The sequence below is a fragment of the Hoplias malabaricus genome, chromosome 4 (assembly GCF_029633855.1).
Source record: "Hoplias malabaricus isolate fHopMal1 chromosome 4, fHopMal1.hap1, whole genome shotgun sequence".
Classification (NCBI taxonomy): Eukaryota; Metazoa; Chordata; class Actinopteri; order Characiformes; family Erythrinidae; genus Hoplias; species Hoplias malabaricus.
Genome location: NC_089803.1, coordinates 188,293 through 204,442, shown reverse-complemented (window position 1 = coordinate 204,442; position 16,150 = coordinate 188,293). Strand labels below are relative to the sequence as shown.

The window sequence follows — 16,150 nt, the reverse complement described above, 5'->3', positions numbered from 1 at the left end:
GTGGAGGCTCATAATAGGAAATAGTATCTTGAAGGTATTCAGGAGTGAGCCCATGTAGAGCTTTATATGTTAATAACAGAATTTTGTAATGGATGAAGCAAGTTGTTTGCAGCTGATTTTTTAATAGCTGTAGTTGATTAAAATTTAATTCCTCTCTGAAATTTTGTGAAGGTGATTTGAAGTTTTCCTTGTTTGATTTCTTTGTGTCCATGTTGGGTGTGTTGCTTTTTTATCGTTCACTTGTAATTGGACTGTGGCCTGTTGCAGAAATATACATTAATTAATTAATTAATTAATTAATTAATTAATTAATTCATTATTTGTAACCCTTATCCAGTTCAGGGTCGCGGTGGGTCCAGAGCCTACCAAAACCTGGGAAGTTAGGCCCCTTTCAATACGTCCAGAAATATACAAATGTTTATAAAACTATATCAAATGGAGCTTTATAAATGATGAAATTCTGAGGTAGAACATTCACACTGCATCTGTCTGACAGGGCTGGTACCAGCTGGATGGAGGGAATTGTTTTGAAAATCTTGAGCACTTGTAGCAGCTGATTTGAGAACTGTAGGGTTCACTGTATAAGATGACACCAGCACATTGACTTTGTAGCAATAAAAAGGGTGGAGCTCCAGATTTCCTTAGAAACAGAAACTTAACTGCATTTATAACAGGCCTGAGACTTTCATTTTCAAACAGATCACTGCAGCTGTGACAGACTCTGCCTTTGTGGAGTATTCAGGCCTGGTGAGTGAGTTGTGTTTATTTTATTTAGCAGTAAGTCTGTTAGAAACAATTTGAATGTATGTTACCGACAGAGTGGTTTAATATTTATATAAGGCATATCTCAGTGTCCACGGGGTAAAGGTAAAATTAATGTATCATCTTTAAAGTAAAGCTACTACATTTTGGTGTATTATGATATAATTTGTGCTGCGAACCTGAACTGAATAAGTGGGCCCTGTATGGAGAGAGATTAGTCTAAAAATACTTTACAAATGTGTAAATGTTAAACACAATGTGTTTATAATAAAACACAAATATGTTTCACTGTTCACAAATGAACACATCACACTCTGTGTCTCACAGTCTGCAGTTTGTTCAAATACAGTTACATTTATAAACACATGTTTTTGGTTTTCATAGATATATCAATTTTATGCTAAAATAAATACATTTGTTTAAATTTACATTGAATATATTTGTAAAGTTGAATTTAAAATGTATTCATAAATTTTAGAATCTGCGTTTGTGGATCGAGTCACTCACTTGTTTTCTGTGACATATTTGTTCATTTCCTCTCACAGGTTTTTGGATTTTGAGACTTTCCTCTCACATTTCACCCGATCCACACAGCAGCCTGACGAACATTGTTGTTATGTGTGTGACAACGTTGTTATGTGGGACCAACTTAAATGGAGAAGCATTTGCACAGTATTTAATGTGGAAGTTCGAAAAGAAAGCCGCTGAACTCAGCTTCATATCACAGACAGTTAAGAGGGGGATCACTGGGGAACACTTTTGAAGGTGCCCTAAATTTAACGTCGTTAAAATCCAGCGGAACTTCCCTAATTTTGCTGCAGACAAGGGTTGTCAAATAAAATACGTCAAAATCATCCCTTATTTGGACTAAAGCCATGTTGATTATTGGACTGATACGGAACTGATATATTTCATATTTTAGTGATTGGACTGTTAAAACGGGTGATTTGTTTCAGACAGATGCTCTCCCTCAGCCGGAGGGAGGGGCAGATACCCCACGGCTCCGAAAGAGAATATGCGCTTCTCATTGGTCATCACTTTTATTTAGCCAATCAGCAGCCAGAGTTAGCTGTCTATATTTACTGCGGCAGCCAATGGAGTCATAGTTCCGCCTACAGGGGGTTGTTTTGCTGTGGCCCTGAGAGAAACAGGTCAGTCCTGAGACACTGGGGAAAACAACAGTGCCACCTAGCGGTGTCTTATTCGCCTGCTGGCCACATTTGTGGATCAGGCTGCTGTGTGTGGAGTGGGTGAAATGCGAAAGTAAAGTCTCAAAATCCAAAAACCCACGAGAGGAAATTAACAAATGCCAGCCATTTTATGCACATTTGATTAGTTTCAGTTTGAGTATCATTTTTAACCCTTTAAAGCCTGACAAATTAAATAATACAATAAAACCAATTTCTTTTTGAAAATCACACATTATGTGGCCCTTTAAATAAAAATGTATTTTTTTTTAAAAATCTTGCATCATATAATTTCTGAATGCATCATATTTAGGCATTTACCAATATATTTTTTTCTTTAATTGGACTTTCATTTAGTTCACTGCATCAGTTAAAACTGTCGCTACAATATTTTCTTAAGTTTGATTGATTTCAATTAAATGATAATGTGCAATTATTTGTCATTGTACAACATATAACCCCAATTCCAGTGAAGTTGGGACATACGCCTGGTTTTCAACCAGCCTAAAAGAGCACATGTCACGCCCCTATTAGTTGAGCTGCATTGGCTACCCTTAGCTGCTCACATCAAATTTAAATCACTAATGATGGCCTTCAGAGTATTCACTGGTTCTGCTCCCATCTGCACCTCAATAGACTCTTAAAACCATATATTAGCGCCCGCCCTCTCCGTTCCTCAAAGGAGCGCCAACTAACACGGCCAAACCCCCGTACAGGTCAGTCGAGGCTATTGTCATCTCTGGTACCACACTGGTGGAACGAGCTTCCAAGCATCAGTTAGTAGCATCGCTGCCTAAAGCTTTAAACCATGGATATCCAAAAGAAAGACCAGACAGAAACACAGATTGTGCAGTTCACTTTGAGAGGTTCCTTGCTAATGAATCACCTACACCCCACCTTAAAAAATTTGAAACCCCACACTGTATTTGCCCTAGCCCTGGCCCTGATACCTCCACTGTTAGAATGTGTCCTGTTTAGTTTAGGAGCCATGAGCCATGAATTTCAGATATAAAATGTGTTCCATATTTTCATGTTTCATCAATAGGTTATGATCCTATAATGACTTATATTGGCCATTAGAGGGTTCACTAAGCCTTGATATGTCACAGTCCCCAAGAACGTGGACCAAGAGCCTGGTGTCCCAAAAATATTGTAGTGTTAAGATCATCTTAACACACAGAGAGAGTGTGATGCTCACTCTACCACAGGGTTATGAAAAAAGAATATTTCAAGAAAAAATAAAAACAATGAACATCTAAATATTGTGGTATTCGTCAGTAAATTGGAAGCATTTTAATATAAAGATGCACAGTTTAATCTAGCACCATTAGGACCAAGAAAAGTTTCTTGACATCCGGTTTTTTATATCTCCAGTGCCTGATCTCAACTCTGAGTCAAGCCCTATACTGAGCCCTGAGCATTGCACTGAACTGAACCTTGACTTGACTCCTAGTTTAAAGAAAAATTAAAGTCCAATACAAGTTTCAAAAACATCTCAAGCCCAGATCAAGAGTTGATTTCTTTCAAACATCTAGTCTAGACTCCCACAGCACCATCAGAAACCCATGCAGACACAGAGTGAACACACCACACTCCTAACAGACAGTCACCCAGAGGAAACCCATGCAGACAAAGGGAGAGCACACCACACTCCTCACAGACAGTCACCTGGAGGAAACCCAGGCAGACACAGGGAAAACACACCACACTTCTCACAGACAGTCACCCAGAGAAAACCCATGCAGACACAGGGAGAACACACCACACTTCTCACAGACTGTCACCCGGAGGAATCCCATGCAGACAAAGGGAGAACACACCACACTCCTCACAGACAGTCACCAGGAGCAGGGCTCGAACCCACACCCTCTAGGACCCTGGAGTTGTGTGACAGTGACAGTATCTACTGCACCCTTGGTTTCTGTAAATGTAAAATATATGTTTAAATGAATTCATTTGGACATGCATCCTCACCTGTGCTGTCAAACTTTACAACTGGCTCCTCATGAGTTGCAGGCTCCATGCTGTAGTTTTCAGGATCTGCACAAGCTGCATAAAAATGTGGATTATTTGGGGTTAACTGTGTGGTCAGGATCTTTTTTTTGTTCAAAACCTTCAATCTATGAAAATAAGTAAATAAATACCTTCAAATCTTTAATGTTACAAACTGAAGTGTCAGGGTCTTTCTGTGATTTTCCTGACCAAGCTGGGACTAAAACCCTAGTATTAAATGTCAGTGGTGTTATTCACTCTGTATAACTGTTCCTTTATTTGTATGTTCTTGTCTAACAGGTCAGGATATTACTGAGAGATCAGAAATGGAGAAACAAAAAATGTTTGAATTACTTGAAAGACACAGATTGGAAAAATACTACAACAAATTCCTGGAGATGGGAATTGAAAGTGAAGAAGATTTCCTGGACAGTGTCACAGAAAAGAACCTAGAAGACATAGGTAAGAATGGGAAATATAGCAGAAACATTAGCCTAGTCCTGGACTACACAGCATTTTGAATTGTTATTTCCCAGTGAAAAGAAGATATAGTCCATCACTAGGCTTAATCCCTGTCTGGGAAAAACCCCTATTATATATTTGGGACCAATTCTTCAGAGAAAAGCAAATACAGATCCATCTCAATAAAAAAGAATATAATCAAAAACTTAAAAAGATTTCAGTAAATCAATTAAAAAGGTTAAAGTCATATATAGATTCATTACAAATAGAGTGATCTATTAAGTGTTTATTTATTTTAATGTTGACGATTATGGTTTACAGCTAATGAAAAGTCATTATCTAAGAAAATTAGAATATTATATAAGACCAATTTAAAATACAGAAATGTATTATGTTGTACTTAAAAATATGTACAGTATATGCACTCGGTCAGGGCTCCTTTTTAATTACTGCATTGATGCAGCTTGGTGTGGAGGTGATCAGCTTGCGGAACTGCTGAGGTGTTGTGGAAGCCCGGGTTACTGTAATATCGGCCTTTAGCTTGTCTGCATTGTTGAGTCTGGTGTCTCTCGTTTTCCGCTTGATAATACCCCATAGAGAATCTAATTTAGGTTGAGTGATTTTGCTGGCCAATCAGGCACATGAGTGGCATGACACAAGGACGGCAACAGTTTTAGCCCATGTCCTGGATGCGTCTGTGTGTGGTGGCTCTTGAATGCAAGGCAAGACAAGACAAGGCAGGTTTATTTATAGAGAACCTTTCATACAAGAGCAATTCAAAGTGCTTTACAGAAAGAAAACATGGTAAAAATTAAAACAATTAAAAATTATACAATAAAAGAAAAGAATTAAAGTGCCATTACAGAATAAAAGTTCAGAGTATTTTAAACTGAGCTGTAGCTGCTCAAACAGGAACGTTTAGTTTTGACCTGAGGCAGGACTGGCTGACTAGTCCCTAAAGATCTGAGAGCTCTGCTCGGATCATATCTCTGAAGCAGATCTGATAAATACACTGGTCCTACCCCATTTAGACACTTATAGACCAGTAATAACACCTTAAAGTCTATTCTGTAGCAGACTGTTATAGTGTAAGGATTTGAGGATGGGGTGATGTGATCTATTCTTTTGCTCCTAGTGAGAACTCTGGCAGCTGCATTTTGAATCAGTTGAAACTGTTTAATGGTCTTTTTTGAAAGTCCAGTTAAGAGACCTTTACAGTAATCAATCCTTCTAGAAATAAAAGCATGGATAAGTTTCTCCAGAGTCCATTAATACATTAATACACCAAAGTTGTGAGCCAGTTCTTTCTTCTCTTGAGTCCAGATACGCAGCCAATCTGTGTCTCACTGCTGTTCCCAAATAGTATAATCTCCGTTTTATCTTTGTTCAGCTGCAGAATGATGTGTCCCATGCAGTAAGTGATGTGTTCAAGGCACTTTCTTAATGAGTCAACTGGACATGAGTCGTTTGATTATCATCTGCATAGCTGCATAGTCCTGTAGAATCTGAAAAAGCATGAGGAGGAATAAATAAATACTTTCAAATCTTTAATGTTACTGGAAATAGAAGAGAAAGATGAAGCATGTATAAATTAAATAAAAGTGGACTAAGAATAGAACCCTGAGCGACACCACAGGTCACTTGCATGTTCTCTGAAATATTATATTCTATTTCTATAAAGTAGATCCTGCCTTCCAGGTAAGAAATGAACCACTTCAGGAGAAGTTCCTGAGAGTCCAACCCAGTTTGTGAGTCTATCTATAAGAATCTTATGGTCAATGGTATCAAAGGCAGCACTAAGATCAAGAAGTAATAGAAGAGATACCTTTCCAGCCTACGTATCTAAGCAAATGTTCATTCATTCATTCATTATCTGTAACCGCTTATCCAATTCAGGGTCGCGGTGGGTCCAGAGCCTACCTGGAATCATTGGGCGCAAGGCGGGAATACACACTGGAGGGGGCGCCAGTCCTTCACAGGGCAACACAGACACACACACACATTCACTCACACCTACGGACACTTTTGAGTCACCAATCCACCTGCAACGTGTGTTTTTGGACTGTGGGAGGAAACCAGAGCACCCGGAGGAAAACCACATGGACACAACACACCAACTCCTCACAGACAGTCACCCAGAGCGGGAATCGAACCCACAACCTCCAGGATTTTGCTGTTGTTAATGTTGTGGTTGATGAGAAATAGGATTGTCGTGTTTTGCATATTATCGTGTTGTATTCACGTAGCCTATCTTTGTAGAGTTCTTTGTGAATATGAAGACTTGTTTTACACCATCTGTGTTCTGCCTTGTGACACTCCCTTTTTTGGATTTGAACAACAGAAACATTCCTCCATGGTGCTTTCTGTTTGCAAGACAAAGTCTTCACTTTAACTGGCACAATCGCATCCATAGCACTGACAATTTTTGAGTTAAAACTATTCAGCAGATCATCAACAGAGTTGGATTGTTCACATGGTGTAGTGCACATTTTACTCATGAAAAGTGTAGCTGTGCAGTCCTTTATAATCCTTTTCTTGACACAAACTCTTCTGTCCCTGATGACTGGTGAGGCCCACATTTCAAAGAACACACAGTAGTGATCTGACAACGCGACGTCCTTCACAGTTACTCAAATGTTGAGACTCTTTGAGATAACAGTATCCAGCGTGTGACCCTGACAATGTGTATTCTTTTTAACATGCTGTGAAACGCCAAAAGAGTCCAATATGGCGTGTATTTCCTTGGCAAAACAGTCCTTGGGATTGTCGATATGTTAAAGTCACCAGCAATAACAAAATGGTCAAAGTCTGTAGAAATAAAAGACTCTAGAAATAAAAGCATCTCTGTAAATTCATCAATAAAATTAGCACTGTACTTCAGAGGCCTGTAGACAGTTACTAGTGATATCTATGGTGTCCCTTTCAGAACTGCACAGAGGTACTCAAATGTTGTGAAGTCACCAAATGATAACTGCTTGCACTGAAAAGAACCATGGAACAGAGCAGCTAGACCTCCACCTTTTCTACTGGCACGAGATACATTTAAAAAGTGAAAATCTGGAGGAGCTGACTCCAATAAAACAGTTGCAGCACTACATTCATTTAGCCAAGTCTCAGTTAAAAATATAAAATCAAGCCCATGTGCTGTAATACAATCATTAATTAAGTGTGATTTGTTTGTGAGAGATCTGATATTTAGAAGAGCTAACTTAGTAACTCGTGCACTTTGCCACATCATCTCTGTCTCAAATTTTATATGCTGTAGATTGGCTACATTCACAGAATCTGACCTGAACTACCTTTTCTTTTTCTCTCTGATAAGTACTGGAATGGGAGAGATTACAGGCACCAAAGGTCCAAGCTTGTTTTGAAAACATGTTACTGCTGACATAATCACTGCAGCAGAAAGGACACGAAAAACATCACTTTTCCTCGCCCTTATCAGCTGACGAAGCTGTGTGGAGCTCCTGCACGGCAATGGGGCCATGAGTGAAGCTGCCTTTCCGGGGGTTAATGAGCTTGCCTCTTCCGTTGAGGTGCTCTAGGTGGTGATAGAGCATGATTTTTCTTAGGAGACAGTCTGGGGGACTGCAGTGGGGATGTGGCAGTAGATGAGGGTGGAGTAGAAGCTGGGTGGTTCTTCTCTGCACCTGAGCGCTGGCGGACAGGGAAAGTGACAGCCTTGTCCCAGCCGATACCAGCTTCTCCATGGCTGCTGGGAGGTTTAGGTGGGGTGATGTGTGGGGAAATAGAGGACATGGAGGATTCCTCTTGGGGTTTTGGTGTCTCTGGCAGCTGATAGAATTGTTCATTGCCACTCATGTCCAATGTCTGCTGCTCCCTCAGGTTGTCCTCAGTGGGGGTAGGATGTTCTGGCTCTGAAATGGAGTCATCAGCTTGTACAGCAGAGTTCCTGGATGATGGTGCTTATGTGCCACCACCAAGAGAAGTGGATAAATTACACACTGAGAAAATGAGGTTGTCTGTTTAACACCCCTGTTGTTTGTGTGCAGTCTCTCCTAAAAAGTTCTCTCTTCCCAAATAACAAGTTAAAGTTGTCAATGAAGTTCAGTGCATTTGACCTGCAGCTGTTCTGTAGCCAGGTGTGTAATCTCAGTAACCTTGAGGACATATTGGTGCCTCCTGCAGGTAAGGTCCACTGATGAAAAATTGTATGTTGAACTTACAGAGTGTGTTAAGGTGGTCATTAAAGTCTCTTTTTGAAACTTCAGACTCCTGCTTGACAATGTCATTCTTTCCAACATGTACAATAATAAACTGACTCCAGCATTGATTCCAGTGACTGCCTTCAGGACATCTGTCAATCAGCAGTCTTCCCCATGATTGTGGAGCCAACTGAACTAGACTAAGGGACCATTTTAAAGGCTTAGGAAACCTTTGAAGGTGTTTGGTGTCAGGAGCGAGGGGCGGATTGAAGGAGGCGGATGCATTCGCTAAAACACGGGATATATTTAATAACCAAAGATATAACAAAACACAGGCAAACTATAAAGGGAACTACAAGACGAGGACATAAAATACTGAGACAGAAAATACACTAAACGACAAAACTAGGAAACAAACATGACTTGACTAGAAACGAGAGATAAACGACGCGACATGACAAGACCGGAGAACAATACATAATGAAGTGAAATGAACGACAAACAGGACGTGAAACAAGAGGGCTTAAGTACTCACACAAACGAGAAACACCTGGACAGATAACGAGGACGGGTAACACATGACACGGACGAGGAGGCGGGACGAGGGCGGAGACAAGGACATAAACAAAACATAGCCATGTGCGAATAAAGCACATGGCGGGGACAACAGACTGACAGGACGAAGGCGTGACAGATGCCCCCCCCAAGAACGCGCAACTCCCGGGCGCGTACTCCTAAACCCCCCCAGGAGCTGGCGCAGGAGAGGGCACGAAAAACAAGACAGGACAACAAACCAACAGGTGACAGGACTCAGGACAGGACGGGAACAGACACAGTAGCTGGGGACACGACAGGACCGAATATACTAGACGGGACACGGGACATGACAGGAGACTGACAAAGGGGGGCAACAAGAGACGAGAACGGACTGGACAGGACAGGAGTGGACACATGGGAATTGACGAGATTTTTGACATTGGACATGACACTAGACTGAAACGGAGACGGGACTGGAGACTGGACAGGGGATTGAAAGGGAAACTGGACCGGAGACAAGACAGGTGACTGGACATTGGACTGATACGGGAACTGGACGTGAGACAAGACAGAGGGTTGAAACAGGGACTGGACAGGACTGACAGGGGACTGGACAGGAGACGGGACTTGAGACAGGACCGAGGGTTGGAACGGGGACTGGACAGGAGACGGGACTTGAGACTGGACAGGGGTCTGAAACAGAGACTGGACAGGGCTGACAGGAGACTGGACTGGACTTGGTAGGGGAACAGGTACAAGGACATTTACAGGGACTGACACAAACACAGTGACCGGGACAGGGACAGAGACAAAGGCAGACACGGGTACAGGGACAAGGACAGAGACGGGAACCAGGACAGGGACTGACAAGGGAACCAAAATAACAGGGGGGTGCCCAGGACTGGCTAATGTCTGTGTGGCAGTCTGAGGAACCAGCCTAGGCACAGTTCTGGGGATCGGCCCTGAAGTCCTTCGGGCCGACCTACGGACATGGGCAGGGGAGGCCGTAGCCACCGTCACGGGGACAGGAGAGGCCGTAGCCGCCGTCACGGGGACAGGAGAGGCCGTAGCCGCCGTCACGGGGACAGGAGAGGCCGTAGCCGCCGTCACGGGGACAGGAGAGGCCGTAGCCGCCGTCACGGGGACAGGAGAGGCCGTAGCCGCCGTCACGGACACTGGAGCGGCCGATGCCGCCGTCACGGACACTGGAGCGGCGGGTGCCGCCATCAATGGGACAGGAGCGGCGGGTGCCGCCATCACCGAGACAGGAAGCCCTGCGACGTCGTCCACGGAGGCAGGGGAACCTGCGACGTCGTCCAAGGAGGCAGGGGAACCTGCGACGACGTCCAAGGAGGCAGGGGAACCTGCGACGACGTCCAAGGAGGCAGGGGAACCTGCGACGACGTCCAAGGAGGCAGGGGAACCTGCGACGACGTCCAAGGAGGCAGGGGGACCTGCGACGACGTCCAAGGAGGCAGGGGGACCTGCGACGACGTCCAAGGAGGCAGGGGGACCTGCGACGACGTCCAAGGAGACAGATGAATCTGTGACGTCGTCCACGAAGACTGGAGAGGCGCGTGTCGCGCTCACGAAGATAGGCGCGGCTGGAGGTGCCGCGCTCTCGAGGACAGGAGTTAGTGCTGCTCGCCGGGCTCGCGCTGGAGCTGTAAAGGGTTTAGGGGGTTTCACAGGCGCACCCATTAGATCACCTCGAGGTGCGCCCCTGTTAGCCTCAGACCTCAGAGCTACGGAGGTGAGGCTAACAGCCCCTACCCTTAACGCCCCCCCAAAAATTTCCCCGGACCTGAGGGGGTAATCCTCCAGCGAGGGGGGAACTCCAGCACGGTTCTTCCGCCGACTCTTTCGACTCCCACTGGCGCAACGACTCGATTCCCGAGTCGACTCCTCCGCTATAGGATCCGGAACAGCGCCAGGCAGGAGCTGGAGCCGGCGACTCCATTCCGAGGCCGCTTTCAAAGCCTCCCCCACAGGATCTTTGGGGCCTGTGCGGAATGGAGTCCGGCGAACGGCACACCCCTCGAGGTAGTAGTCCATGCTAGCTGCGTCCTGGGGGTCGTTCATTCTGTCAGGAGCGAGGGGCGGATTGAAGGAGGCGGACGCATTCGCTAAAACACGGGATATATTTAATAACCAAAGATATAACAAAACACAGGCAAACTATAAAGGGAACTACAAGACGAGGACATAAAATACTGAGACAGAAAATACACTAAACGACAAAACTAGGAAACAAACATGACTTGACTAGAAACGAGAGATAAACGACGCGACATGACAAGACCGGAGAACAATACATAATGAAGTGAAATGAACGACAAACAGGACGTGAAACAAGAGGGCTTAAGTACTCACACAAACGAGAAACACCTGGACAGATAACGAGGACGGGTAACACATGACACGGACGAGGAGGCGGGACGAGGGCGGAGACAAGGACATAAACAAAACATAGCCATGTGCGAATAAAGCACATGGCGGGGACAACAGACTGACAGGACGAAGGCGTGACATTTGGTGTTGATTATTCTAATTTTCTGAGATAATGACTTTTGGGTTTTCATTGGCTGTAAGCAGTAATCATCAACATTAAAAGAAATAAAGGCATGAAATAGATCACTCTATTTTTAATGAACATATATACTATACAAGTTTCAAAGTTTTAAACTGAATTACTGAAATAAATTACATTTTTGATGACATTCAAATTTATTGAAATGCACCTGAATAATTCAAAAACACAGAGGGGTGGATGAGTGCAAAATAAAAAGCAAAAGAGCTTGTATTTTCTTTGCTCTGAAACTCTGTGTTTGTCTCCAAAAGGTCTGAGTCAAGTTGAGAAGAACAGGTTTGTTAAACTGACAGAGTCTATTAAACGAATGAGCATAGCAAAAGGACCCCAGGTGAACAAAAGTCTCCAGTCATACCTACTTTATTATACATTTTTCAACTGCCCAGAAGTCAAAGAAATCAGAGGTAAATAAAGATTTTAACAGAATTACAATATATCAAAAATAACAAACATTTGTCAAAATGTCATAAATAAGCAGATAGAGAGAAATGTTGGTCTGTATTATTACTTGTGTGGCACTGATCTAGGAATGGACCCAAATCAGAACACTGTGGAAGATCTCATGTTGAGAATCTGTTACGAGGAAAACATTGGTTCTGGATCATCTGTTTGTTTATTTACAACTGAAGGACTTCCACTAACAGACGACCCTTTCTTCAACACATGTGAGTGTGCATTGCAGACAGGGAAAGACAGGAGACTGACTATTTGAACATTTAAAAATAATGTTGTATTAAAATGTTGACATTTTTAAATGTAGAAGTAAAAACCTTATACATTTATATAATAACAAAGTCATGAATTCATATAAACCTTACAGACTGGAGAGATTCAGTACAGAGGAATGGTCTAAGATCTGGAGAGATTCTGTACTGAGGAACACTCTCAGATCTGGAGAGATTCTGTACTGAGGAATGGCCTCAGATCAGGAGAGATTCTGTACAGAGGAACGGTCTCAGATCTGGAGAGATTCTGTACTGAGGAACACTCTCAGATCTGGAAAGATTCAGTACAGAGGAACACTCAGATCTGGAAAGGTTCTGTACTGAGGAACACTCTCAGATCTGGAGAGATTCTGTACTGAGGAATGGTCTCAGATCTGGAAAGATTCTGTAGGAGGAATGCTCTCAGAGCTGGAGAGATTCTTTAAAGAGGAACACTTTTAGATCTGGAAAGATTCTCTACAGAGGAATGCTCTCAGATCTGGATAGATTCTCTGGGGTAGAACACTGGGGTGATTTTAATTTTGTGCTAGATCGGATAATGAACTCTGGGGAGAATCTGGAGAGATTCTGTACTGAGGTCACTCAGATCTGGAGAGATTATGTATTTAGGAACACTCAGATCTGGAGAGATTCTGTACTGAGGAACACACTCAGATCTGGAGAGATTCTGTACTGAGGAACACTCTCAGATCTGGAGAGATTCTGTACTGAGGAACACTCTCAGATCTGGAGAGATTCTGTACTGAGGAACACTCAGATCTGGAGAGATTCTATACTGAGGAACACTGTTCTGTACTGTAATTGTCTCAGGTCTGGAGAGATTCTGTACTCAGGCACGCTCTCAGATCTAGAGAGATTATGTATTGAGGAACACTCAGATCTGGAGAGATTCTGTACTGAGGAACACACTCAGATCTGGAGAGATTCTGTACTGAGGAACACTCTCAGATCTGGGGAGATTCTGTACTGAGGAATGCTCTCAGATCTGGAGAGATTCTGTACTGAGGAACACTCAGATCTGGAGAGATTCTATACTGAGGAACACTGTTCTGTACTGTAATTGTCTCAGGTCTGGAGAGATTCTGTACTCAGGCACGCTCTCAGATCTGGAGAGATTCTGTTGGAGGAATGCTCTTTGGAGAAAATCTGGAGAGATTCTGTACTGAGGAACATTCACAGATCTGGGGAGATTCTGTACAGAGGAACGCTCTCAGATCTAGAGAGATTCGGTAGGAGGATTGCTCTCTGGAGAGAATCTGGAGAGATTCTGTACTGAGGAATGCTCACATATCTGGGGAGATTCTGTACTTAGGAACGCTCTCAGATCTGGAGAAATTCTGTAGGAGGAATGCTCTCTGGAGAGAATCTGGAGAGATTCTGTACTGAGGAACGCTCACAGATCTGGAGAGATTATGTACTGAGGAATGCTCTCAGATCTGGAGAGATACTGTACTGAGGAAAGCTCACAGATCTGGGGAGATTCTGTACTGAGGAACACTCACAGATCTAGAGAGATTGTGTACTGAGGAAAGCTCACAGATCTGGGGAGATTCTGTACTGAGGAACGCTTTCAGATCTGGAGAGATTCTGTACTGAGGAACACTCAGATCTGGAGAGAATCTGTATTGAGCAACGCTCTTAGATCTGGAGAGATTCTGTAGGAGGATTGCTTTCTGGAGAGATTCTGTAGGAGGATTGCTCTCTGGAGAGAATCTGGAGAGATTCTTTACTGAGGAACACTCATATCTGGAGAGATTCTGTACCGAGGAACGCTCATAGATCTGGAGAGATTCTATACTGAGGAACGCTCACAGATCTGGGGAGAATCTATACTGAGGAACCCCCCGTTATGGGGAGATTCTGTACTGAGGAATGCTTTCAGATCTGGGGAGATACTGTACTGAGGAATGCTCTCAGATCTGGGGAGATTCTGTACTGAGGAACGCTCACAGATCTGGGGAGAATCTATACTGAGGAACGCTCACAGATCTGGGGAGATTCTATACTGAGGAATGCTCTCAGATCTGGAGAGATTCTGTACTGAGGAATGCTCTCTGATCTGGGGAAATTCTGTACTGAGGAATGCTCTCAGATCTGGAGAGATTCTGTACTGAGGAACGCTCTCAGATCTGGGGAGATTCTGTACTGAGCAACACTCAGATCTGGAGAGATTCTGTACTGAGGAACGCTCTCAGATCTGGAGAGATTTTGTACTGAGGAACGCTCTCAAATCTGGAGAGATTCTGTACTGAGGAATGCTCTCAGATCTGAAGAGATTCTGTAGGAGGATTGCTCTCTGGAGAGAATCTGGAGAGATTCTGTACTGAGGAACGCTCACAGATCTGGGGAGATTCTGTACTTAGGAACTCCCTAAAGAGTGATTCACTGGGGTGGAACACTGGGGTGATTTTAATTTTGTGCTAGATCACATAATGGAGAAATCCTCAAGTCATAGAGGTCCTTAGTTAGCTGCATGCACAGTGCTGAGAACATTAATTAAGAATATGAATATAACTGAGGTATGGTGAATACTAAACCCTTAGCTAGAGAGTACTCATACCACTCTGGTGCATAATGTGTATACTCGAATTGATTATTTTTTGGTTGATGGAAGACGATGATACCCCACATAAATAATGCTAAATACCAAATCAAATCAAATTTATTTGTATAGCGCTTTTTACAACTGATGTATTCCAGTAAGACTTGACATGATTCCAAAGAAAACCCCAAGTGAGCAAGCCAGGGGTGACAGTGGCAAGGAAAAACTCCCTCAGCTGAGGAAGACACCTTGGGAGGAACCAAGGCTCACAAGGGGTGACCTATCCTCCTCTGGTCAATCTACTGGTAATAATACCATGCAATCACTGTTTCCAACCACTGCCCTGTCACATTCTCATTAAATGTGTGCAAAGCTAATAGCCCACAGAGAATGTGGAGAATGAATCCACAGTTACTATTAGATGAAAAGCTCTGTGAATATCTTGAAATGCATATGCTCATTATTTCTAAATTAACGATACTCCTGACATCTTTCCTAAGATACTATGGGAAGCATTTAAAGCCTACTTAAGAGGTTGTATTATTTCTTTTCAGGTATTCTGTAGGAAAAGTAATTTGGTAGAACAAAAAGTATTGGAAGAGCAGATATATACAGGGGTTGGACAATGAAACTGAAACACCTGTCCTTTTAGACCACAATAATTTATTAGTATGGTATAGGGCCTCTTTTTGCGGCCAATACAGCATCAATTCCTCTTGGGAATGGCATATACAAGTCCTGCACAGTGGTCAGAGGGATTTTAAGCCATTCTTTTTGCAGGATAGTGCCCAGGTCACTACGTGATGCTGGTGGAGGAAAACGTTTCCTGACTCGCTCCTCCAAAACACACCAATGTGGCTCAATAATATTTAGATCTGGTGACTGTGCAGGCCATGGGAGATGTTCAACTTCACTTTCATAATAAATACTGACTGGAAAACTATGTAAAAAATGTTAAATAAACAGAATCATCCATACAGTTATAGATAAGTTCTGTTAATATTGTTATATTTTAGAATATTGATGTAATGACTGGGACACGAACAACAGAAATGATTATGATAAATAGAGTTAATAAGGAGGCAGTGCCGTGCTGAAGGGAGGAAATTGTTATTTAAGTTTTTGAAGATGACTGGACTGGAATGTCATCTTTAAAATGAATGAACTCTGCATGAGAAAAAGGAAGG

The 16,150-nt window shown here is 43.0% G+C and overlaps 1 protein-coding gene across 1 annotated transcript in view; it reads left to right on the top strand.

Moving 5' to 3' along the window:
* The first annotated feature begins 702 nt into the window (after positions 1–702).
* The window catches only part of LOC136694214 (uncharacterized), an 82,418-nt gene continuing 66,970 nt past the window's right edge, over positions 703–16,150 (top strand). Inside the window, exons 1-4 of the mRNA XM_066667603.1 lie at positions 703–747; positions 4,242–4,403; positions 11,948–12,100; positions 12,224–12,361. Coding sequence (XP_066523700.1) covers positions 4,268–4,403; positions 11,948–12,100; positions 12,224–12,361 — 427 coding nt within the window. The 5' untranslated portion in view covers positions 703–747; positions 4,242–4,267. The remainder of the gene's footprint in view (positions 748–4,241; positions 4,404–11,947; positions 12,101–12,223; positions 12,362–16,150) is intronic.